General features: G+C 36.8%; 2 protein-coding genes and 1 long non-coding RNA gene across 5 annotated transcripts; 2 read left to right on the top strand and 1 right to left on the bottom strand.

Annotated features, from left to right (window-relative positions):
• The first annotated feature begins 3,143 nt into the window (after window positions 1-3,143).
• LOC103445214 (G2/mitotic-specific cyclin-2-like) lies at window positions 3,144-6,653 on the top strand. Its single transcript, XM_008384204.4, has 11 exons — window positions 3,144-3,380; window positions 3,565-3,625; window positions 3,730-3,829; window positions 3,959-4,018; window positions 4,110-4,143; window positions 4,288-4,464; window positions 4,635-4,757; window positions 5,292-5,381; window positions 5,494-5,814; window positions 5,913-6,091; window positions 6,246-6,653. Exons 2-11 carry the CDS (start codon window positions 3,574-3,576, stop codon window positions 6,382-6,384), a joined length of 1,275 nt encoding a protein of 424 aa, XP_008382426.3. The 5' UTR covers window positions 3,144-3,380; window positions 3,565-3,573; the 3' UTR covers window positions 6,385-6,653.
• Window positions 6,654-7,688: 1,035 nt separating this feature from the next.
• LOC139188796 (uncharacterized) lies at window positions 7,689-8,588 on the top strand. The gene is made up of 2 exons (XR_011572094.1): window positions 7,689-7,822; window positions 8,161-8,588. It is a non-coding gene; the product is annotated as an uncharacterized lncRNA (long non-coding RNA).
• An 11,499-nt stretch (window positions 8,589-20,087) lies between these two features.
• On the bottom strand, window positions 20,088-23,260 carry LOC103445209 (uncharacterized). Of its 3 annotated transcripts, XM_008384195.4 has the most exons (10): window positions 23,077-23,260; window positions 22,925-22,983; window positions 22,787-22,827; window positions 22,633-22,664; window positions 22,451-22,479; window positions 21,832-21,868; window positions 21,567-21,623; window positions 21,137-21,213; window positions 20,726-20,799; window positions 20,088-20,374 (listed from the first exon to the last, which is right to left on the bottom strand). In XM_008384195.4, the coding sequence occupies exons 1-10, from the start codon at window positions 23,158-23,160 to the stop codon at window positions 20,355-20,357; spliced, it is 510 nt and encodes a 169-aa protein (XP_008382417.1). In that variant the 5' UTR covers window positions 23,161-23,260; the 3' UTR covers window positions 20,088-20,354. The 3 variants fall into 3 exon arrangements, 2 of the variants coding, with proteins under 2 accessions (XP_008382417.1, XP_028965658.1); XR_003776775.2 differs by lacking the exon at window positions 21,137-21,213 and having other exon boundaries at window positions 23,077-23,243; XM_029109825.2 differs by lacking the exons at window positions 20,088-20,374; window positions 20,726-20,799 and having other exon boundaries at window positions 21,133-21,213; window positions 23,077-23,243.
• Between the last annotated feature and the right edge of the window lie 2,423 nt (window positions 23,261-25,683).

The following is a 25,683-nucleotide window of genomic DNA, read 5'->3' as shown; positions in this document are numbered from 1 at the left end:
GAGTTGAGCCGAGTTTGTGGGGGTGCTTAAGAAAACATTCAAAATGTTCAATTTGACCCGTTAACAAGGATTAAAAATTAGTAATTACAGATTGGATTGAATCTGCAGAGTGGAAGAATTATGCCTCATTTGGATGGAGTCTTTTCCACGTCAACCTTGACTTCATGCTTGGGGTCTTTGTAATTAAGTCTTTTTAAGGGCCACAAATCGAAAGCCGAAGAAAGTTCCGACTTGTGAGTGATTGCCAGCCACCACATTTCGCTGGTCAACGTCTTCTTCTCGGCATGTGGTATGTGGTTGCATGATACATGCACCTCCAAGCTTATTAGGTCAAGTCATTGTTCCTTTCATTACTATTATTACTTAAGTATTGATCAACGTAATTATTTTATATCGATGATATATTTAATTTGCAAACTTAGTCTACCAAACATCACTCTTACTGAAATATAAACATTTGTTTGGTATCAAATACAAACATTTATGTTTGAAAGGTGACTCGAAGCTCATTTTTACTGCATTCTACATCATTGTCTTATTTCTTGGAGAATTAATTCTCTTGATAATCTTGTATTTAGCTTCTACCTTAGAGTATACTAATTTTAGTCATATTTGGCGAGAGGCTAACTTTGTCGCCGATACTTTAGCCAATTATGCTCATTTTATTCCTTCTGATGTAATTTGGGCTTGCAACCAACCCCCTCTCTCCTATTAGGCAAGCATTGTTGTGTGATGTTTTATGTACTGGTGGACCTCGTGACTTTATACTAGTGTTTAGTGTTATATATTTCTTTCCTTTTAAGTGAGAGGATTTATGTTTGAAATCTTTAGAGTGTGAGTTTGCAACCGAAATTATGGTTGACCTATTATTTGGCTGTGCACAATCTTCACCCTCCCAATATCATTGTATCCAGTAAAATATGCTATAATGTTTAACTTTCGTGAAAACAGCTTCTACCACGGTCCATATGTAATTATAAAAAATTATGAGTGTTGATATTCTCACCCCAGTGTCTTATTTTCCCACCCACCATTTAATAAAAATGTTAATGACATGTTTATCCTTTTAAAAGAAGACTTCTAAATCCCTATTTAATTAATTACAAAAATTCAAAAAAAAAAAACATAATTTAAAATAATAAATAAATAATGGTGTGTGGGGTGTGATATATACGTTGGAGAGAGGCTGGGAAAGATTTGGGCTACAATCGGCATAAAGGTTGGAGGAAGGAGTGGTGTGTGTTAGATGGAGGCGAGAAACTTCAATCGAGCCTCTACGGTGCGGCGGTAGGTGTGAATACTGGGCATTTGGAGGGGGGGTGGGTGGTAGGGAATATCGGTGTAAATAAAGGGTGGGGATTTGGAAAGAGATTTTAGGGGGGGGGGGGGGAATTGGAGTAGGAAAAGATATTATGAAAGGGATGCGATGAGTTTAAGGACATGCGTGATTTGAATGAGATGATGAATGTCCAAGGCTTGCATTTTCTTTCAACTTTTTTTTATTTATTTAAATATTAGCAAGGTTCTAAAAGTCGCTAGGCACTAGTTGGGTGGCAGGTTGGGGCCTAGCGCCTAGGCGGACTAGGCGGATTTAAGTAAATCTATCATATTTCATGTAAATAAGTGTCTGCTTCTACTTGAAATATATATAATTTCATCATAAACTACAAAATAGAATGCATATATATCATGAAGTATTGGAACATAATGAAAACATGTGAAATAAGGATATAATGTTTGTTCATTCAAATATGCAACAAGTCTCTTACAATTTATTGGAAAAAAACAAAATGCAAAATGAAAGCTATGTATTTTCTGTCTAAGTGAGTTGCAACCTAGGCGGTGGGCTGAGGCCTAGGCATTAATCGGGGCGGTGGGCTGGGGCCTAGCACCTAGGCGGGGCCTAGGCGGCGCTAGGTGGGGATTTTTAAAACAGTGAATATTAGAGATGTATTAGGGTTATTTTGGGAATAATGGTGGGTGGGAAAATAACATTTTACATTTTTTACTTTTTATGGTGGGTGAGATTATCATGTGAGTGGGAAAATAAGACACTGGGGTGGGTCTAGTAGCACTCAAAATTATTTATAGGCCAATTTACCTTTATGGTCATCATCATATAGAGTTTGTAGAGGAATATGGGAAGGAAAATTAAATTGTTTTGGCAAGAAAAAGGTAAAAACCAAAAGGGGAAACTGAATCTGCAATGGAGGTAGACACCACACTATTTGCTAAGATGATTGTAATAAGATAACCAAATTCAAGGAATACTAACATTGCTCTTCGATGTCTGTAATTCTTTTCCTTTGTTGTCTTGCAAATGAAGTCAATTCATATGATTTTGTCACTAATTAATGTTAAAGTTTAAAGGTTCAAAATGAAAATGTTGGTGTAGAATTAATACGATTATATATAACCTGATCACATTACGTGATAATTGATTTGTTAAACGATGTGAATTGATATTGGCGCTCTGAAATAATCATCACACACTCATTGTTTCTTTAACAATACATTGGTTTGAAATTTCAATAACAGTTCTAGAAAAAACAAAGAAAAAGGAAAATTAATTTGTGGATACTTAATACATAGTAGTTCTTTTGACAATCTTTTTCAATTTCACCTTACCCATTGCTACACCCAAAACAAAAACAAAAAATAATGCAAAATGGCTTGTAACTCAAATAATTAAAGCGCTTAACCTAATTAAAGTATTTATTCTTGTACTCGAAATTTTTAGGTTGGATTTTTTAACCTTGAGATTTAAATAAAAAAAATAAGGGCAAAAAGTGTTTCATGAAGGAGCTTCTAGGAGACTAGGGATACCATCCTCGGTGCTGTAGAGCGTACCCCAAATTTCCGAAATTAACCCTGGGAAAAAGCCAAATTAATAGCGTAGAGCGTAGTTAACGGGCTTATTACTAGAGACAAAATGGTCAAAAGGCCAAGCCCAACCAATCAAAGAAACAAACAAAGCCCGGAGATCTGTCATCATTTGAAATAATAAATAGGGCAGGCAGCACAAAAGCGAGATAGCCGTTAGACACAAACCATCGGGACTCTTAGGTAGTATGAAGATCCGACGGTTAGCAATGTAGTAGCCGTTGTATTCAAAACGAGACGAACACATGGCCTTCTCTTCCAAATTTCGCTTTTTTATTTTCTTTTTCTTTATTCGAATGTGAATCTGCTTAATAAATAAAAACCCATTTTAAAGAACCCAAGAAGAAACACAGACGCGCAGAGTACAGAGAGAGAGAGAGGGGAGAGAGAAGAGAGAAAGCGGCTTCCTATGTCAGTCATTTCTCTCTTGGGGTTTTGAAGATTCAAAGCTTTGATATTTGTGTTACATTGATCAAGTCCCTTGATTTCTCTTCAAGGTTTGTGGGTTTCTTTTTATCCTTTTTTTTTTTTTTTTGAAATTTTGAATGTTCTGGGTTTTGATTGTTTCAGATTTTCAGTCGTTTTCTTCCTGTTCTAGATCATGGGTTTTTTTTTCTTATTTTATTCAAATTTTAATTTGGGGTTTGATTTTTGCGGTTTGATGGTGATTTCATATCGAAGGTGATCGAAATGGGATCAAAGGAGAACAACCCAGCTCTCGTTAGGCCCTCAAATTATCAAGGTAAGAGACGCAGCAAAACCCCAGGATTTAAACTTAACGTAATTTTCAATTTTTGGGAATTTATGTTCTTCGTTTGTATTTATTTTCTTTGGATTCCCGAAAAGGTCCGCGAATGTGGGGTTCCAAGTTTGTGAAGGAGGTTGGGCCGAATCCTCGACCAGCACTGAGGGATGTCCATAACATCACCACAAGAGAATGTCCTAGGTTTGTGACATTTTCTTACAATCTGATGAAGCTCTTTCCAAGTTTATGTTTTGATGTTTGATTCTTTTTTAGTAGTCTTTCGCTTAATAATGAACTAATTGGAGACATTGGATAATCAACATTATTCAGAAAAGATGTTGCGGAATGTAAGAAAAATGTGCAAGATCTGCTACATAGACCAGTGACAAGGTTTGAATTCACTCTATTCAATTTTCCTTCCTGTTTGTGTCATAATAGGCTATCCGAAGAATTTGATTTTTATTTCTTGATGTTTGTATAGGAGGTTTGCGCAATTGCTTCAGCAGCACCCAAAGGTAGTACCTTTTAGACTGATAACAAGGATCCTTTGTTTACATTTTGTTCTTTCGCTTTGGTTCAATTTGCAATGTTTGGTGTTTGTTATATGTAATTAATAAACCATGGAAGTGACTGTGAGTTTATTTGCTGCGAATCCGAAGGCTGTGGAGGATGTTGATCAGGAAGCTCAGAAACTGAGCTCATATACTGCCAATTCTAGTGGTCTGGTGGATTGCGAAATTATAGATGTGGAGAATATTGAGGATGAGGCTTGTGATGCTCATGTGCCAATGTTTGTTAAGCACACTGAAGCTATGCTAGATGAAATTGATAGGATGGTATGTGTGTCTTGATGTCTAGTACTACTAGCAGTTTTCTTATTCATATATATATATATATAGACACACACACACACATACATGTACATACATACATACATACATACATACATACCTACATACATACATACATACATACATATCAGAACGTGAACTGTTGATTACTGCAGGAAGAGGATGAAAATCTGGAGGATGAGGACCCCATTATGGATATTGACAGCAGCAGCTCGAAGGATCCGCTCAATGTTGTTGAGTACATAGATGACATCTATGCTCACTACAGGAAATCTGAGGTATATTTTCATTAGCTATTAAAAGCTATACTATGCTATCACTGAATCCAATGCAAGCACATAATACATCTGTTCTCATATGGTTTAGGGTAGATTTGGACGAATGTTGAAAATTCTGAATTCATGCATCTGTTTGATTAGATGAGCTTCAAAATCAGAAGCACTGCACTTTTGTGTTTTCATATGGCTTAGGGTAGATTCGAACGAAAACTTCTAAATTATTGTATCTGTTTGATCAGATGAGCTTCGAAAATTAAAAGCACTGCACTGTTTGTTCTCATATGGCTAAAGGTAGAAACGAACGAATGCTAAAATTTCTGAAATCATGTAGCTAAACCAAAATAGTTGGACATGCAAATGTTGATCTGTCGAAAAATAATTTGTTTGATTAGATGAGCTCAAACATGTAATAATCAAATTGGTTAGTTGGCCAGATTGTTCAGTGAGACACCCCTTAACTAGATTAACTAGATGCATGGGGGAGGTTATTGACTAAGTTCAGTATACTGAAAAATGAGCATCTTAATCATGCAGAATTCAAGCTCTGTCTCCCCAGGTTACATGGCTCACCAACCTGACATCAACGAGAAAATGAGGGCAATTCTCATCGACTGGCTTATCGAGGTACCCATATTGTGTCAACGGTTGGATTTTTTCTAAGACCATAGTTTAAGTATTAAGAGTTTGGTACCTGTGATGTAAACAGATTGTTAACGGTTTTGATTCTTTTCAACAGGTCCACTACAAGTTTGAGCTTATGGACGAGACACTATTCCTTACCGTAAATCTTATAGACAGGTTCCTTGAGCGCCAAACAGTGATCAGAAAGAAGCTTCAGTTGGTTGGTGTGACTGCCATGCTTTTAGCTTGCAAGTATGAGGAGGTTTCTGTCCCAATTGTGGAAGATTTTGTTCTGATATCAGATAAGGCATATTCAAGGAAAGATGTGCTTGATATGGAGAAATCAATGGTGAACAGCTTACAATTCAACTTTTCTGTTCCTACCGTGTATGTGTTCATGAGGCGGTTCCTCAAGGCAGCTCAATCGGACAAAAACGTCAGTCATACGAACCCACAGTAAATGAAGTAATATCATTTATTTTTATAAAAATAACTGTATTAATGTACTTGGTTTTCATGGAATTGAATAAACAGCTTGAGTTTCTGTCCTTCTTCTTCATTGAGCTATGCCTGGTGGAGTACGAAATGCTCAGGTTCCCCCCTTCTATGCTAGCCGCTGCCGCAATTTATACTGCTCGGTGCACTCTGTCCCGGTTCAAGCAATGGAGCCAAACCAGCGAGTGGTATACAAATTACTCAGAAGATGAACTCCTGTGAGTATCTCTTGCACTGATTGTCACGATTCATTGCAATTTTATGGTATACGCAAAATAATAAAGTTATTTGGACCACATTGGCATACTTGTCAGACAATTGCGTATTGTTTACTTGTCAGAAATGTTTCATGTGTAATTTATGTATCGACAGAGAATGCTCGAGGATGATGGTTACTTTTCATCAGAAGGCTGAAACCGCGAAACTGACCGGAGTGCACAGGAAGTACAGCACACAGAAGTTTGGCTATGCAGCTAAAGCTCAACCAGCTGAGTTCCTCTTGGATCACTGATCGTGCTGACAGACAACTTCGATCACATTTAAGCGACCAAGATTCTTTCTTGAGTTGTCTCCGAGCAACAGAAGTTGTCCTGGTGTGGGGGGGGGGGGGGGGGGGTGTGTTTCTTAAAACATATTAGAGCGGGTTTCTTTTGTTGACAACTCCAACAGCTATCTTTTAGTCTGCTCTCTGCAGATAATGTGAATGTTTTTTTTTTCTTCCCCGTAGTTTTTGATTGACTCGTTTACGCCTTGAAGAACATATTACGTTGACAACTCCAACGACTATCTTTTAGTCTGCTCTCTGCGGATATTGTGAATGTTTTCTGAAAAAACTGCGGCCACAATTAAAAACTGTTGCCACAATGCATTCTGAAAATCAAACCTAGTTGCTGAGAGAAACCTGTGACGTTCGGGTGAGAGTGGCACCAAGAATTGCATTTGAAATGAATTTATCGACATTCAAATCCAAAATATTTATGTTACAATTAATCGAATGCATTTCAAATATCCTAGGCTGCAATTCCTATCCAATCTTATGTTAGAATTTTGGCCAAAATTCCATTTGCTGTGATGGATTTGAATGATTGTTGATTTGAGTCGACTAATCTTTTGTCCAAAGTTATAAAACGTTGTATTTGCCGCGCTCTTATTTCTTTGTCTTGAAGTTTTGTCTCATGTGGTTTTTTTCAAAAAAAAATTTCCTGAGATCGATCCACATCATTGGTGTGCAACGTTTAGGTTGCAAATATGTTTGGAGGACTTTGTATTCTACATTTAGGACTAAAGATGTTAGCGCATTTTTTCGATGTTTAGTATCCCGTGATACTGTTTTCAAGTGTCGTGTTTTTTAAGATGCAACTTTTGTTCTTGATAATTGGGATTTGTTTACAATCTTATGATGTTATATGTCTCAGCTCATCCCTATTACTCATCCTTTGTGTCCCATATTCTCCCATTTTGTCAACTGAATTGCAGAAACGTTAGTTTAGCTGACGTGGAAGGGCCTATTTGGTCTTTTTAGGCTGTGATTATAGGAAAAATTTAGAAAACTTTATCGAAAAGTTTCCTGTATTGTTCACTTTAACGAAAAATCACATTTTTACATTAAAAAGTCAATCATGATACTATTCACTTTACCCTTTATTTTGTCCTTATCGTTAAAACTCAAAGCCTTTAAACTATTTTAATTAGTTTTTCTAAAAATTTACCGTTGAGATTTTGAAACAGTGAACTGCAAATAAAAACACGGTGCGAAACGCTGCGTTCCAAGAGGATTTCAGAGAAGGGGTTCAAGGGAATGGATAAAAGAGAGAACTCAAACGACTAAGTGAGCTTCTCACAGAATAGAGAGTAGAGAGAAAATGGAAAACAAGTCGACAATTCTGAGAGAGCAGTTCGTGCGAGTTGGCTCGGCCAATACCGGAAGCATCACAGCGCCTCGGCTCAAGGTCCTTCTTCTTCTTCGTCTTCATCTTCATTCTCTTGGCCCTAAACTTCTCAAAATCCCCAATTTTGTTTTGTTATATTTAAATGGGTTTCTGTAGAAGTTTCAAATTCAGTGCTTAGTTGAAATGGGGTAGGCTGGATATGAAATTTTATTGCCATCTTCTTCTTTTTATTCCCCTAAACTTCCCAAAACTTCCAATTTTATTTCTTATATGTAATTTTTTTAATGGGATTTCTCAGAACTTCAAGTTTCAATGATTATTTGAAAAGGCACAAAAGGAGTATTTTGTATGTGAAAAGTTTGTTGCTTTTTTATGATGTCTTCTTGGTTGATTGACAGCACGCACGCACGCACGGCGGCGTCGATGACAGCTCCTCCCTCTTCAAATTTCATCTATTGTGCATGTAGAACTCGTTGTGCTGCTGTCTATGTCTATTCGGTCGAAGCCATTGACAGCGACCATGGGTAAGAAAAGACCATTCTAATCGTTTTGCACCAATACCTGCGAAACCCAATTCCTGCCTGATCTCTTGTACAGTAGCCAAACTAACTGTGTCAACGACAACGGAGATTAGTCATGCTTCCTAGAGAATCTACTGAACTTGCCCTTTTGTCTTCTCTGAAAATTGGTTTCATATTATATTAGTAGCATGAGCCTCTTCCTATGAGTAAGATGGGCTTTTTCTATCCAAGAACGAACAGGGAAACAGCATTAATGTATTCCTTCTTCAATCATTGTTGCCCAAGCCAAGGAGCTTGCTATCTCATCCCATGGTTGGTTTTTTTTGAAATAAATATTTACATATATATTATACATACATATTTATGTATACATATTACAGAAAATAAAATTTAAAGAACTTAAAGATATTTAAAAGGTTATAATTGGAATTATGGTGGTGGAAAAAGAGTGATGTTATTATTTACGTTTTTATAGTGGGTGAGAAGATAAGACAATAGGGTGGGTTTAGTACTCAAGATTCTAAATTTTTATGTTTATGAATCCAAACAAAGTAATTGGTGTATGTCAATTTATAAATTATGACTTTTACCCAAATTCTAAATTTATTTTCTTCATCTAAACATGGTGTTAGTTTTCACTGTATCGAAATTGCAAGGATCCCTATTTGTAATCGTTGGATTAAATTTTAAGCCCGGATCTTCGAATTACTAGGATTTGGTGGGAGAGATCCGGAGGGGATCTCTTCCCATTAAATGCAACCAAATCAAAACCAGAAAGAATATAAAAATAGAGAGAGCGGGGTCGGGAACTATGGGGGAAATTTGGAAAAATAGCCCAAATTTGGATCATGTATAGAATTTTAACCAACTATTATAAACATTTATAATTTTAACCAAAACTTGACATGAAAATACTACAATACCCTTTATTAACTAACATAATTGCAATGCCCTTTATTAGCCCTCTTCTCTGATAATTACTTTCAATTCTCACCCAGCTTACACAACCACCCAACAATTTGTAAAACCTGTAATCCACCCTTTCTGAGCTATAATTGGGAAAAAATGGTGAAGACTCACAAAATTAACGAGACTTGTCAAAAGAACTGAACCCTCACATGCATTGAGACAAACATCTGACACACGGTATAGCATTATTTATTGGTTATTACATTGCAGCTCAATCCACTACACTACCTCCTCAGAAGTTCCCTTGAAGCCGAGATGTTCTGTACTCCAGACTCCAGTGCTCACCAGATAGCTTTTTCCTTTCGAAAAAACCAGAAGAAACCTATCAAATGAAAAACCCATATAACTCTGTTTTTTTCGAGATTTTCTTTCTATGTGAAACCTCATAATTAAATCGGCTTTTCTTCTTCGTTATTGATTTGGATGGTGATAGTGGTTTAATTGGGTACCATATAGATGGTGGTGGGGTGGCGTCGATTGGGTTTCGTTGATTGGTGAGTGGGATGACAGTGGTGGTGGTGGGTCTAACAGTGGCGGCGATGTACTTGATGGTTGAGGCTCCTACGGTGGTGGTGGTATTCTCGGTGACTATTCGCCAAAGAAGTTGCTAGCTTTAGCAATTTTTAGTTAACAATGGTGTTTTAAGTACTTTTATGTCAAAATATGGTTAGAATTATAAAATTAAAAAAAAAAAAACACATAATAATTGGCTAAAATTCAATTCATGATCCTAATTTTAGCTAGTTTTCCCAATATCCCAAACTATAGACTTGACATAGTGTTTGTGGAACAGGACTTGGCTGCTGAAAAATCAGTTGCAGCTCTTGCTGCAAGCAAATCACAAGTTGATACGTGTTCAAGTAATTGATTTTTTAATCACAGATTGGACATGTGTCTACCTGTGATTTACTAGCAGCAAGAGCTGCTGCTGATTTTTTCAGCAGCCAAGTTTTGTTCGTGTCTGTGCGGGTTGTTGCCTTCCTTTCTGCTGCAGGAATTCACATTCCCGGCAAGTGGATGCAGGTGTACAGGTCCAAGTAGGATCTATGAGGCCTGGGGAAAATGGCGGACCAACCGCACTGCCTAAAAAGAAACGCTCCAAGAATGGAGCTGTTTCAATTGGAGAAGCAAATGGTCTGGTGGGTTTCGTGGTCTTCATCGTCGTCAATAGTTGGAAGCTTTCTCCAATTAGATTTCCATTTCTTGTTTTTCTTTTCTTTTTTCATTTTTTGTTTTTGTTTTTGTTTTCTTCGAACTTGACCAATTAAATTAAGTAGTATAATAAAAGATTTGGTCTTACATTCTGTACCCTAAAGTATATTTTAGTTTCCTCAAATATCTTAATGGCTTTCAAAAAATAAAATAAAAAATTCAATGTTTGGAGGAAAAAAAAAGAAGGTATCTTAAAAATATGTTGTAAAAATCATATATACACAAAAAGCATGAGTTTTTACCGTAAAATAACGATCAAGAAGTTCACGAACATTTCATTTCATAGAAATAGAAATACTATGAATTAAAATCATTTTTAAATTTCATTTTATTTTTTATTTTTTGTTTTTGATTAAAAAGTGTGATTAGCTTTTAACATTCTAAAAAAGAAAAATTCAGTTATGAAAAATGGGACAATGATGGGGCAGTTTATTCTAACATGGGCATAATTTTTTATTTTTTAACGTAGTATATAATTACTGTTTTGTCCTCATATTGTAAATAGTGTGTTAAAAGTAAGGGTAAAAGAAGAAAAACATGAATATGATTGTCATTTTGAGAAAGAGGTTGATGATTAGGCTAGCAATAATGTGATTCAGTTTTTTTATTTTTAAACACGTATAAAACATCTTAAGAAGCGCGTAATGCCGGTTATAAAAAAGGTCTTTCGCACGCGAATAATAATGTGATTAAATTAGTTATCAAATGATTGTTTTTTTTTAACAAACTATATTATCTACACTAAGGGGGAGATGATGTGCTTAGCCTCACAATGGGCTAGCAATGATGTGATTCAATCAGTTGTTTATTAAATATTATTTTCTCTATTTTTAAATATGTTCAAAACATCTTAAGAGGCGTGTAATGTCTGTTATAAAAAAAGATCTTTCGCAAGAGGATAATAATGTGATTAAATTAGTTGTCAAATGATTGTTTTTTTTTATTTTTAACAAACGGTATTATCTGCACTAAAAGGGCAGAGGGTGGGCTTAGCCTCACAATGGGCTAGCAATAATGTGATTCAATTAGTTGTTTATTAAATATTATTTTTTCTATTCTTAATGTAAATTATATAGAGATCGATTTTATTATGTGGATTCAGCTACTTTAATTGGTTTATGAGGGTTTCTTCTAGCATGATCTAAGATTATTCATTTATTTCAAATATTTGACTTTCCTTTTGTCAATTTATGCATATAAATATATTTAAAACGTGTAAGTTGCGCGTAGTACGCGGTGATTCAAAAAAGGCCTTCTGCACGTGTGAAAGACCTTTTTTATAATCAGCATTACACGACTCTTAAGATGTTTTGAACATGTTTACAAATAGAGAAATTGAATCACATTATTGCTAGCCTATCGTGAGGTACTAATTAAAAAAAAAATACAAGAAAAAAATAATTGTTAAAAAAAATATTATTAAAATGACAAAAATACCCCTACCTTATTTGATGCATTATTTTGAAATGTCTTTGAAGTTTTTTGTCTTGGGAGCATTATTGTTCAAATATTTTTGTTGAAACTTGGTGACATCAAAAGTACTATTCACCTTTCGTGTTGATTTTATATATATATATATATAGAGAAAGAGAGAGAGAGAGAGAGAGAGATAACAGTCACTTACATTGTGTCTGTGCATGTGCCTGTCCGGGTTGTTGCCTTCCTCGTTGCTGCAGTAATTCTTATTCCCTCCAAGTGGATGCAGTGTATAGGTCCAAGTAGCACATATGAGGCCTGGGAAAAATGGCGGACCATCCACACTGCCTAAAAAGAAGCGCTCCAAGGCTTGAGCTGTTTCAACTGGAGAAGGAGATGCACGGGTGGGTTTCGTAGGTCTACGTTTGATCGTCCTCAGGCTTCCAACTATTCTTCTCCAATTAGATTTCCATTTCTTGTTTTTCTTTTCTTTTTTCATTTTCTTTTTTTTTTTAGGTGTTCTTGGGTGGTGGTCGGGGTGGGGGTGGGCGGGATTCTGTTTCGCTTATTTTCATGTAACTGAAAATAAACTTGATCCTAGAGCCAAAAAGGCTATCTTTCTTGGTTTTAGTAGTGGTGTCAAAGGTTACAGGTTGTGGTGCCCAGAGATGAAGAAACTTGTAATCAGTAGAGATGTGACATTTGATGAAGAAAGTATGTTCAAAGACTCTGAGAAGAATGTGAAAGATGTCCAACAGGTGGAGCTTGAGAAAGTTGCCTCTGGTACTTCAAATCCTATTTCCGCTGCCACTACAAGTGAAGAAGTTGGAAACCATGAGGATGTTGAAGAAGTTGAACTTGAAGATTCTATTCAAGTTGAAGAGGAAGTTTCACCTCAAGAGTCTATTGCCAAGAACAGAGCAAAGAGACAAATTACCAAGCCAGCTCGGTATAGTGACTATGTTTCTTTTGCTCTTCCTATTATCACTAATGAGATTCCATCCAATTTTGAGGAAGCTATTGAGAGTGAAGAGAAGAAGAGGTGGTGCAATGCCATGGGTGATGAGATGAATTCTCTCTTGAAGAACAAGACTTGGGAGTTAGCTAAATTGCCTAAGGGCAAGAAAGCTATCGGTTGCAAATGGGTGTATGCCAAGAAGGAAGATGCTGATGAGAAAAGCAATGTGAGATTTAAAGCAAGATTAGTTGCTAAAGGGTATGCACAAAAGGAGGGCATTGACTACAATGAAATCTTTTCTCCGGTTGTGAAGCACTCATCAATTCGCATTATGTTAGCTCTTGTTGCACAATATGATCTTGAGCTTGTGCAACTTGATGTGAAGACGACTTTCCTACATGGTGATTTGAATGAAGAGATTTATATGTGTCAACCGGATGGGTATATAGTGAAAGGGAAGGAGAATTTGTTTTGCAAATTGAAGAAATCACTTTATGGCTTGAAGCAATCTCCAAGGCAATGGTATTTGAGGTTTGATAAATTTATGAGAGGCCAAAATTATTCTAGAAGTCAATATGATCATTGTGTGTACTTCAAGAAGTTGCAAGATGGGTCTTTCATTTATTTGTTGATATATGTTGATGATATGTTGATTGCCTCAAAGAATGTCGAAGAGATTGAGAAATTGAATAAGCAAATGAAGAATGAGTTTGAGATGAAGGATCTTGGTGAAGCGAAGAAGATCCTTGGCATGGAGATCACTAGAGATAGAGCGAAGGGTTTGGTTAGTTTGAATCAAAGACAATACCTTGAGAAGTTGATTCGGAAGTTTGGAGTTCATGATTCAACCAAACCGGTTAGTACCCCTTTGGCTCCTCATTTTAAATTGAGTTCTCTACAGTGTCCTAAAACTGATAAAGAGAAGCTGCAAATGAAAAATATACCATATGCAAATTTAGTTGGTAGTTTGATGTATGCAATGGTATGCTCTAGACCGGATATTGCTCATGCAGTTGGCATGGTGAGTCGATATATGCATAATCCAGGTAAAGAGCATTGGCAATCAGCTAAGTGGATATTGAGGTATCTCCATGGTACTCGAGATGTTGGTTTATGTTTTGAGAGAGATGACTCTGGTATTGGTCATTTTGCAGTTGGTTATGTTGATTCAGATTATGCAGGTGATCTGGATGGAAGGAAGTCTACTACATGCTATGTGTTTACTATGGCTAAAGGGCCAGTTTGTTGGAGGTCCATTTTGCAGTCGTCTGTTGCCTTGTCTACTATAGAGGCTGAATATATGGCAGTTGCTGAAGCTATAAAGGATGCCATTTGGATACATGAGCTGATTAGAGATTTGGGGGTTGATCAGAAGCAGGTGGAGGTACATTGTGATAGTCAGAGTGCCATTTATTTGGCTAAGTATCAGGTTCATCATGCGAGGACCAAGCACATAGATGTGCGTTATCACTTTGTTCGTGAAATTGTTGGTGAAGGGGAAATCATTCTCCAGAAGATTCCAACTAAAGACAACCCCGCTGATATGTTGACTAAGGTTGTTGGTGTAGCCAAGTTTGTTCATTGCTTGAACTTGGCTCATATTTTGCCTATATAAAGAAGGCGTTGAGCAGTAGGAGTTTTGGAGCATTTGGCTCGGCATGAGTTGTTCTCTTGCTAGTGTTTGGGAGTGATGTTGTGTGTTAATTGTGTTGGTTGGCTTATCATGGCGTTTTTCGGAACTTGGCCAAGGTGGAGATTGTTGGAGTATGTGGCCAAGTGGCCAACTTTTGGCTATAAAAAATTATAAAGAAAAAAGGTGGACAACATCCTTCCTTGTTTTGGGGAGGAAAAAAAGGAAAAAAGACAATATAATTATATCCTTTCCATGTTTTGGGGAGGAAAACTTGGAACCTTGTCTAAAGTCCTTTTGTTTTTATTTGGCCTATGGAAAGCCACGGCTGAGGTTTTGAATGATAAGTAATTGCTGTTTTTGATGAAGAGTAGTAATGCAGCCATAGAAGAGAAAAAAACGCAACAGAAAAACAGAGAAGAAAACAGAGGTGCTGCAACCCCATTTTGAAGAGAAGAAAGAAAGGTGATTTTCTTTCTTTGTTGGTACTCACTCAATCAAAGTTGTATTTGTGTATTAGCTTTGAGCTTTGTATAGAGAGGAAATTATTCACTATATTTCCCTCTCTATTTGTTTCTTTGGTGAGTGAGAGTTATTGGGTGTATTGGGGTTTTGGGTTGTGAGATTGCTAACACTTTGTAAACTCCCATTTGGTTGATAGTGGATTCTTGGGTGAGCTCCTACTGCTCCGAGGACGTACTCCAGTTACACTGACTGTTGAGGAACCTCGTTAAAATCTTGGTGTCTTTAATATTTTGTTCTTGCATTTTCATTTGATAATTTTCTTGTGGGTTAGCTTGAGTTGGTTCCAACGGGTTTGGTGCTATCCTAGCACAACAGAGATCACTCTGACACTTGATCTGTTCTCACTGAGTGGATTTAAGGACAAGAAACTGTCAAGTCTTCCAGGTATGTACACACAAAGCTCTGCCTTTTTCTTACCAAGCCTATGTAATAATCACAACGTTAATGAAAGCTACTATGTATGTCTTTTTAGTGTCATTGTCATATAATTCGTGTTGAGTTCATTCAATTTACAAACTATCATTGTTGCTGATTGCTATTGCATTAGATTTATAAGCAGTTTTGTTACATACAAAAAAGTAGCATATATAACTCTGACTTTTCACACTTTCATCTTTTCTCAATGAGTTTCCAGTTCCATTTTCTCTCTATGTAGCTGCCAAACTTGGGGCTGCAGTTTTTGACATCAGAAATGAGGGCAATTTCATGAACTGGCTTATTGAGGTAACATATTCCGACTTTGGTTGGAAACCTGTGATATGAATGAATTGTCAATAGGTTTGATTGATTGTGTTTCTGATTACTGCTAGTTTGAGCTTATATGTGGATGAGACATATTCCTTACCTGTCAATCTTACAGGCAGCTTCTTAGAGCAACATCGAAGCTTCAATTGGTCGGCGGGACAGCTGTGTTATGCAATTGTGAGGAGATTATCTTCTCACGTCAGATAAGGGATAGACAAAGGGAAGATGTCCTTTACATGCAGAAATCTAGTTCCCCTCTTCCTCTCCCCTTGGTTGCATTAGTTATAATGTTATAATGAGGAAACTTCTCAAGGCAGCTCAATCATGGAAAAAGGTCAGTAGTCAGAACCCACTGTATGAAGCACAGTAAGATTTCACTTAGTATTTCTCATAGGTTGTATTAATAATGTACTTGGTACTCAGGGAAGTGAACCGAATCGGCTTGAGCTTCTGTCCTTCCTCATTTAGCCATGCCCGTCGGGCAGCAAATTTTTAATAAACTGCTTAGTGTATGGAGTCTGTCCCAATTCGAGCTGGGGAGCAAGACCAACAAGCAAATTACTCCCGAAGAGCTGCGCTCCTGTGAGTATTTACTTATTTCTTTAACAGCAGTTTTATGTTTTTTCATGAACTAGGAAACTAAACTATTTGGACAGCATACCCCGTGTCACACAAGCATCCCCTTATTCGGAATAATGATCTTGTGCTCTCTAACACACCATGTCAAGCTTGATCTTTAGGAAAATTGAATACTAGACAACTGCAAAATTTACCACTGATCCTCCATCTTTTTTGCAAAGAATACAAGGGAATTGTGGACCAATCCAACCAACCTGGAGACCATTTAGATACTTTGTTGTTTTAGTTGATGCATCAACAAGATGATCACATGTTTGCATGTTGTCCACAAGAAACGCTTTATTTGCGAAACTCTTAGTGCAAATTATTAAATTACGGCTCACCACCCTGATTATCCCGTAAAGTCGATTCTACTGGATAACATTAGGGAGTTTATCAAAGACTTTTGATGACTATTGCATATCTCAAGGTATTGAAGTTGAACATCCAGTTCCTTATGTTCACCCAAAATGGTCTAGTAAAAGCGTTCATTAAGCACCTTCAAATGATTGCTAGGTCCTTGGTCATGTGAATAACAGGTTAATGCCCTTCCATGTTAATTAAGAAGTCATATTTCGAATTTTCCATTGTTGCAGTCTATGTCGATGACATGAATCTTATAGGGGCTCTGAATGAGCTTGAAAAAATTGTCGTGCACCTAAAGTTTGGAATTTAAGATGAATGAGCTTCGGAAAACTCGACATTGCCTTGGTCTAGAGATAGAGCATTTTTCGAACGGTATATCGGTCTACCAACTGAACTACACCCAATAGGTGTTGCATCGTTTTAATGAGGACAAGGCAAAGTCTTCGAAGACTCATATGGTTGCCCGAACTCAAGATGCAAAAACGAGATCAATTTCATCCTAAAAATGAGGATGAAGAGGTTTTGGAACATAAAATTCCTAATCTAAGTGAAATTGGTGCTTTATTGTACTTGATTGAGGGATGTGATTGATCACATAAGAACCTCATGTGGTTTTCTTCCATCGTTGATGTTCCAACAACGATTCATGAAGACAATGTTACATGTATCCACCAATTAAAGAAAGGATACATCAAAGGCGACAATATCAAGCACATTGCTTTGAAGTTTTTCTTCACTCATCAGCAATAAGAGCATCAAAAGATCGAAGTCAAGCAGATTCTATCCCAAGACAATCTTGCTGACCTACTCACGAAGTCACTGTTGAAGTCTACCTTTCAGAAGCATGTTTATGGAATTAGATTGCGTAAACTTTCAGATTTGCATCAATGGTAGTTCTCTTGGGGCGTTTTGTTGAATTCAAGGGGAGTATAACAAAGTATTCTCTCATGGCCACAATGTGTTCTTTTCCCTTTCAGTAAAGGCATATCGAAAAAGAAGAAGGAATGAGAAATTTCAGGAGGATTCAAATTTCTTCAAACTGCAAAAGGATTCAAATTTTAGCAACAACCAAACATCAGCAACCATCAAATTCTTAAACTTTAAAATTCAACCCATTCCCTAATAATTTATTCCAGATTAAACCCTAAATTCAAAAATTCATCCCCAATTCGAAATTGAAACCCTAATTCCCATTCACAAATTCTTAAACCCTAAAATCTCTTGCCCTAGTAATTTATCCCAAATTAAAACCCTAAATTCTAAAAGTCATCCATATTGAAATCAAAATCTTTATTTCACAATTTATAATTAGAGACGAGAGGGATGAAGTGGTGGTGGTTGGTCGCCCCTAATGTAAGACTCGTGCTAGCAACTATTGTACTTGTCGAGAACTAACAACAACAACAAACAACATCTCCTAATCATGAATACACGGTGCGACTGCTTCTTAAGTTGTACACACTTAAGGGGGAGTGCTTTTACATTTTCAATTCGATTTGATCCATTTGTTCGTAGAGTTATTTACTCGATTGCAAACATTTCTGGAATACTTTTAACAGAGGGACATATATTCAATTTTGGAAGGACTTATTATCAACCTCTTTCATATATGAATCCGTTTTATTCAGAAGGGAAGAACTTGCATCAATATCTCTATTTCAATTCATTTCATAAACCTAATCCCTTCTCTCTGCCTCTACCGTCCCCTCTCTCTTACCCACTTTTAAAATTTAGTTTACAACAGAGCTTATTTCATCTCCTTAACTTGCAACTACAATCACAGATGGAAAATCAAACTTGAAGAAGAAGTTGATTGGTATATTGCGGTTTGTTTCCGTAGAAGGATCTGCATTCTGCACTAAAATAATTCATTTGCAAGAATCTATATTCGAATCCCCGTCCCTAATATCAGTCATCAGATATTTGTTATTGAAGGAAGGAGTATAAGTTAATGATTTAATATTTCATAATACAATTCCTCCATAGCCACGCAATGCCATTACCAAGCTTTCGAGTTAGAAGTAAAATATAAGTTTGGTTATCAAATGGAAACATTTTCCGCCTAACTTCAAGAGGTTCCGTTGTGGAAATTTTAGCTAAATCTCTTCTCTGCTCCAAGGTTTGAATAATCCTTCCATCCATGTGCGATTTTCATGTTCTCATTAGCCCTTCTATTAGGTTGTTTTCTTCGCCAATTAACACAACTCCCAACTGGTTGGAATGTACTGATGAAATGGAGTGGAATTGAAAAGTCAACACCATCGTCACATAGCAAAACAAACATCAAAATTGGACCAAAAATCTAAAGCAGCAAAGTAATGGCTAAGACGATGATCAAACGATGGATGAGACAATTGCTAAGAGATGGATTCGCGTGCGTGTTGCAGTGTTGTTACAAAGGTGGTGTTGTTGGCGATGTTGCAACGTTTTCTTTACATTTGTAAGAGGCCTCTCCAAACCCGAAATCCTGGCTCCGCCATTGCATCGTAGCCATGAAAACATTATCATAATAAACTAACCTCCAATGACTTAATCATCCCAAATTCCATCCTTTGTTTGTTATCTTGTCATTCTCTCGGTCGCCAATTTTCCCGTTACCATTCATGTAGTTTTATTATTCCCATTGCCATAACGTAACCTACGAGTATAATTCCATAAAAGTACACCTCCACTCCCATAAGCATCGACATAACATTATTATAAACATTGCACACGTAAATAAAAAACAACATGACATATAAGCTAGAAATTCAACAACATATACACAAAAAAGAAATATTAGCATAATAATTTTGTAATACAACAAAATGAATATCCAAAAAAAGGCAAAATACAACTAAGAAATATTACCATAAATATTCCTCCAATCCCTTTACCATAAACTTGGACCATACCAACTCAAGCGACACCGTGTTCCAATGTTGCTATAAGCCTCAACACTCGGGAATGATCGCTCAATTTTTTCACTAAGTAAAAGATGCCGATCTCACGAGATTTAATTGGCCAGCTAGATTGGAAATGAGGCAAATTGATGAACACATCAAAAAACACAAAAAGGGAATAAGATTTTTTTGGTGAACGACTTCCACGTCCAAAACATTAATAAGATTTTTTTCATTAGTTTACCCGTTGTTTTGGACGTGGAAGTCGTTCACCAAAAAAATCTCCATTTTCTTAGTTGATTTTCAATTGAATAGATCCAGATTTCTAAAGATGTTAAAGACTATCCTGGTATATTAATGTTTTTCGAGCCAAATCCTTTTCGTCCAATACGTATGTTTCATATGCTTAGCATGCCTTTGTCGTTTCGTCCAATACATATGTTTCTTATACTTTTCTACTTTTCAATAAGAATATGCAAGCAAAGAAGAAAAGTCGAGCTCAAATGGATAACAAGGACGGAAAGAAGCAAGAGAAAGTATAAACTACACCAACATTGGGGCAAATAGCAGACCAACACTTTCTGCTACTCCTACTCTCCTGCATGTATCGTATTACAAGTGAAAGTTCTTATCAATAACCTTTTCCAAATGCCAAATTCATATAAAGATAATTTACATCCATGAGGATAATGGTGGGATGCAGTACAACAGAGGAATTGGATTCCAGAGAGTCCAGCGTAATTGCCGCATTTCATATTCTGCAATTGGCAGCTGGACAAGAAAATAATAACTTGATTATATTAGATGCATGTCAATAAATGATGAATCGTAGAGAAAATTAGCATATAGAGTTACAGAGTCCTCCTATCCTTCTAACCATAATTCAAAAAGTGACCTACAGATGCGGCCTGAAGAAAAGATACTCGTTAAGAACCCAAGAACTGTAAAGCAAGATGAACTAAAGGGGAACCGTCTGACAGATGGATGTAGACGGTGGGCATTCTATTTTGATTTTTTCCCCAGTCAACCAACCTAAACCTTTTCTAGTTAATTATCAAGGCATTGATGGGGTTCAAGATGTAGTAAACAATAAATTCCTGTAATATTTATTAAGGCACTCACTGCAGTAGACAAACTGGTTGAGATCCAGAGTCACTCTGCCTTGCTTGGCTGTATCAAATGAATTAAACAGATTACTGCAACAAAAAACGGCAAACAACACCATTAGTCTTCAAGATAGCTTCTTATAAAATATTCAAGATTGGTATTTGTCTAACTTAATTAGACACAACACCATTAGTCTTCGAGATAGCTTCTTATAAAATATTCAAGATTGGTATTTGTCTAACTTAATTAGACACAAAACCTCAAGTTTTGATAGTCAAAGATCTCACAGCCGAACCTGGCATAGACGTGCGTGTGTGCGCGTGTAAAGATAATTTGTCTATGCTGCTAACTTGGGAAATATGATAAGACTCATTAAATCTGAACTGAAATTTTAAAAGACCTTTTGTGAATTGAAATGCAACCTACCGAGCAGACTGCAAAAATATACAAAGAGATATGAAGTCATCTAGTCTGAACATTCCTTTCTTCTTTTGATCAAAGCTCTGCACAATTAATAGGAAAATGAACGAGATATCAAACGATCTCAAGCCTTGAATAAAGAATTTTGATTTCTCTTTTTGATTTATTTGTTTTTGTTTTTTTTTGGGGGGGGGGGGGTGGCGGGAAAATTTATCACAGCAAATCAGTGCACAACCAAAATCATTACATTAGATCCGTGTGTACGGAAACAAATCGTACATCAACTAAACAAGAAGCACCACATCTACTTTCTTGTTTCTTTTTAGAAAAAGTTGAATATCCATGGAGGTGAAAGAAAACAATGCTGTGGACCAAATTTCACAAGAAATGTTGAGATTCTCAATTTTCATCTTCAAAATCAAATTAGATGATATACCTCACAGACTGTGTAGAAAGCAGGAGTGTCCAGCAAGAAGCCGATTTTCACCAATGCCTGTCGCAATGGTTCAGCAATTGAGATTTCAGAAAAGAAATAGCATATAAGAGAGAGGTCAGGGAGGAACAGCCTTCCTATTACAGTACTATCAAACGATATATAGCCTTCAAGTTCCTGACACATTTATTACTAAAGATCCACCAGCAATGTATCTAAACACACAAACTTTTTGTTTTTAATCCAAGACAGAGAAATTCTATATTACCTCATTCACATCATCAGTAACAAGATAGCCACGTCCCCTGTAAAAACAAAACCAACAATTAGACAGTTGCTAAATGCTTACAGGTGCACGCCAACCAATCACCCTCATCTCAAACATTTGCAACTAAATGGAGAATACAGATAATATGCACAAATGAATACATTAGTTGTAAACTTGTAGGCATGGTGGTATGTATATTATGCACGATGGGCTCATGAAGGCCAGTGCATTGCATTGCCAAAAAGAATAGGCTGAAACATAAACTTTATAAAGGGCTCTAATTTCATAACAAGTCCACATTTTGCAAAAGATCGTCAAGTGACGACTTTGTTTGCATGGGGAAAAAAATTAACGGCCTAATTTCAATGATACACATTAAAGTGCACGAATTATAAAGAAAACATAAACTGCTAACCACGTCTTAAAGCAGCCCACTTAATTATTAACAGATAAGATGAATCTTACGCTATTTGTTGCTTCATACTAACACGGTTGAATCTATCAAATATACCTTTACTTAGGTTTATACGAAGAAGCTGCAACTCACAAATCACAACAGCATACTTACTAAAGTGGCCAAAACAAATGCTTAAATATATTAGAATTGGCATTGAATCACCTCTCACGGTCCGAGAAGGCTTGTTGAACCTGCAAAGCAGACAAGTTCCCAGGAACATTACATATAAGTTTTATAAATACTCATCACGCATCGGCATCCTCAAATTGAGGACACAATAAAACAGAGTAAATACATCATACAACAAAAAATTCAAGTTGCATTTGCATGGTCACAGTTTTCACCTTGAGGAGGAACTTGTTAAGCGCAAGAAACTCTGTGAGAGAAAAATCGAACCAAAATCAGCGAACCCATGTTGCAGATTCATCGAAATTTCAGTATTAAGCATAAAAATCATAAAAAAATTACGAAATTTTGAAACAATTTAAGCATATATACCTTCAAAGCTCATAGTCCCATTCCTATCAAAATCATACATCCTGCAAAAAGGCCACATCTTTATCAATTTCTGCAACTAAATCAACAACCCCACATACAAATCCACGATATCGATGCGTAATTTATAACTATTTGGACCTGATCATTTGCTGGACAACTGAGAGAGGGAAGTCGAGGTTTCCAACAGCTAGAGCGCTCTGATCACCATAGAAACGTCGTCGTTAGTAAGAGAGAAAACGAAAATTGGGTATTTTAGGGAAGATGAGGGCGAAGGGATTGGAGAAGACGACCTTGAGCTGAGGCGCTGTGATGTTTCCGGTATTGGCCGCGTCAACTCGCGAGAACCACTCTCTCAGAGTCGACGAGTTCTCCATATTTTTTTTTTCTCCGTGAGTGACTAGAACAAACTCGGCTTTTCTCTCTTTATTCAATCTTTTTTTCTTTAAAATCGTCTGGAAACGCAGCGTTGCGCGCCGCCCTCACCTAGATTTATAGTTCACGGTTTATTTTATTTTTTAACGAATAATAAATTTGTTAGATTTTTTTTAACAAACGATATCATCTACACTAAACGGATAGAGGATGAGCTTAGCCTCACAATACGTTAGCAATAATGTGGTTTAAATTCGTCTTTGGTGAGAATTGAACACTTACAAGTGAAGAAGAATACTATTAGATCTTAGTACTAAATGGCTATATTAGATAAATTTATTAGATTAGATGTTAGATTATGGAGCCAACGTGGTTCAAACCCACACCATGATGCAAGGACAACCCTCCTCTTCATCACTGTAGTAGAGGCTCACCTGCTTTATCGTTTACGATTTCAAGTTTCTGTTCATCTGGAAACGGAATCACATTGCACTAGAAGATTTTATAACTACATCAATTTATGATGTTTTTTTACCAAATGATATTATCTATACTAAGATGGTGGGTGTGACGAACCGTCCCGAATTATAATGTATTTTATCCCAAATAGTGTGAAAATGTTGATTTTACCCTCAAGCGTTGGATTGTGAAAGTATATATGGGCTAAGAAAAATGGACCAATTGCATCATTTCCTACTTCTTTGGACCCAATTGAAATTTGGGGTTGTTTTGGATGATTCTTAGCCTATAATTGGTGGCCCAATTAGAGTTTAAGGATTGTATATGGATGCCCAATTTGGATCAAAACACACACTTACCGTCACACGTGTTCACCTTCATGTACTATCTCTCTCTCGTTCTCGAACACTCTCTCTCTCTGTACACCTAAGACCAGCCACAAACCCCTTCAAATTGTCGCAAATGGAACTAGTAGACGTTATTTCTAAGTTCCTTGCAAGCTCAGGAGTCGAATTATACCCTTAGTTTGGAGGAAGGACCTTGGAAACTCGAGATACTCGAGCTCTGACAAGGGGTGCAAATTGCTCTGTGGTGATCGCTAGTGTTTCGTGGAGTTTTAAAGTTCTAGGAGGCCTTAAATCTACTTCACGAAGCTTATAGAGGAATTTTGGAAGGTTTTGGACATCAAGACACTTGAGTTCATCGAGTTGCAGACTTAGCCAGTTTTCACGAAATTTTTTTGGCCAATTTCCATTGGTGTTAGGACTCCAAAGTGGTAAGATCATGTTCTCCTAGTTGAACGCTTCATTTTGGTACAAATTTCATGAATTTTGGTGTTGAAATGGAAGAGATATTGAAGTTTTTCAGCTTTCCAGTTTTCAGCGAGTGCAGCAGTGGCCGGCTCTAGACTCTAGCAAACTAACGAGGGAGAAGGAGAATATTCCGTCAATCTTGACGGAATATGCTAACGGCGTTAGGTAACACCGTTAGTTTTTAGACGGAATATACTGTTTTTTAACGGAATATTCCCTAACACCGTTAGGGAATCCATCAGTGTGCCAGGCAAGTGCCTGTGCTTGGGCGGCGCGTGAGGGTGCGTGGGAACTTAGAAAATTTTTCTAAAAATATGGGGATGTTCATGGGGTTGAGTAAGCCACGATGGTATATTCAAATACCCCAATTGAGTAATGTATGAGAAACTATTACATAGTTTTGGTTATGTGCTTAAAATACGTTAAAATAGTTGTTTCACGTATAGGTGAGATGTTTCTTGAGGACGAGCGCAGTCAGGCGAGGCTCGAGGGTTACGACCCTGCCACGTACCAATGAGTGGGCTTTTGGTTTTCAATATATATACTTGGTATTTTTTTCCCAAAAAACTTATTTAAATGGTTTTATGTTTCGAATGTCATGCCAAATGTTTTATAGTTAGAATATGCATTTAGTAGTCGCATATATTATTGTTGGTGTTGCGGACTCTTAGGTAAGTTCCAAATGAGTTTATAGATCGTGGATGTGAGTTACATGATTATGATTACATTGATGCATTTAGAGCTCATAAATCTGCACCCCGATGTTAGTGCTCCCACTCGTGGCCAGGACACAGTCACTCAAGTGATGTTCACCTCCCGCACCGCACGCTCACCTTGGATCCAAGTTTGGTGCACAATCCTGTCATACAAACCATTTTAGGTGGTTCCGACTTATAGGTGACCCGCGATTATTCGCATAGTCTTCACGTGATCGTAGCACTTGAGCGTATTTATTTACACCCAGTCCTGTTGTACAGACCACTTTGGTTCCGACTCGTGTGAAAGCATATTTGATGAGCTATATATTCAGCCGTACAAGCCACCATAGGTGGATCCGGTTGACATATTACTTTTCATTGATTTACTTTACTTGATTTACTTATTTCACTATGTTGAGATATTTGGCATGGTATACATGTGGATTTGGCTATTTCAAGTGTGGTTTTGATATAGATAAGTATTCTATTTTATGGGAAATTATACAAGTTTTAAGGTGATGGGTTATTACTTTGCTAAGTGAAATGGTTTTGAAAA

Source organism: Malus domestica, chromosome 10 (assembly GCF_042453785.1).
Source record: "Malus domestica chromosome 10, GDT2T_hap1".
NCBI lineage: Eukaryota > Viridiplantae > Streptophyta > Magnoliopsida > Rosales > Rosaceae > Malus > Malus domestica.
Note: the sequence above shows the minus strand (reverse complement) of the source record. Positions and strands in the feature narration are given on the sequence as shown.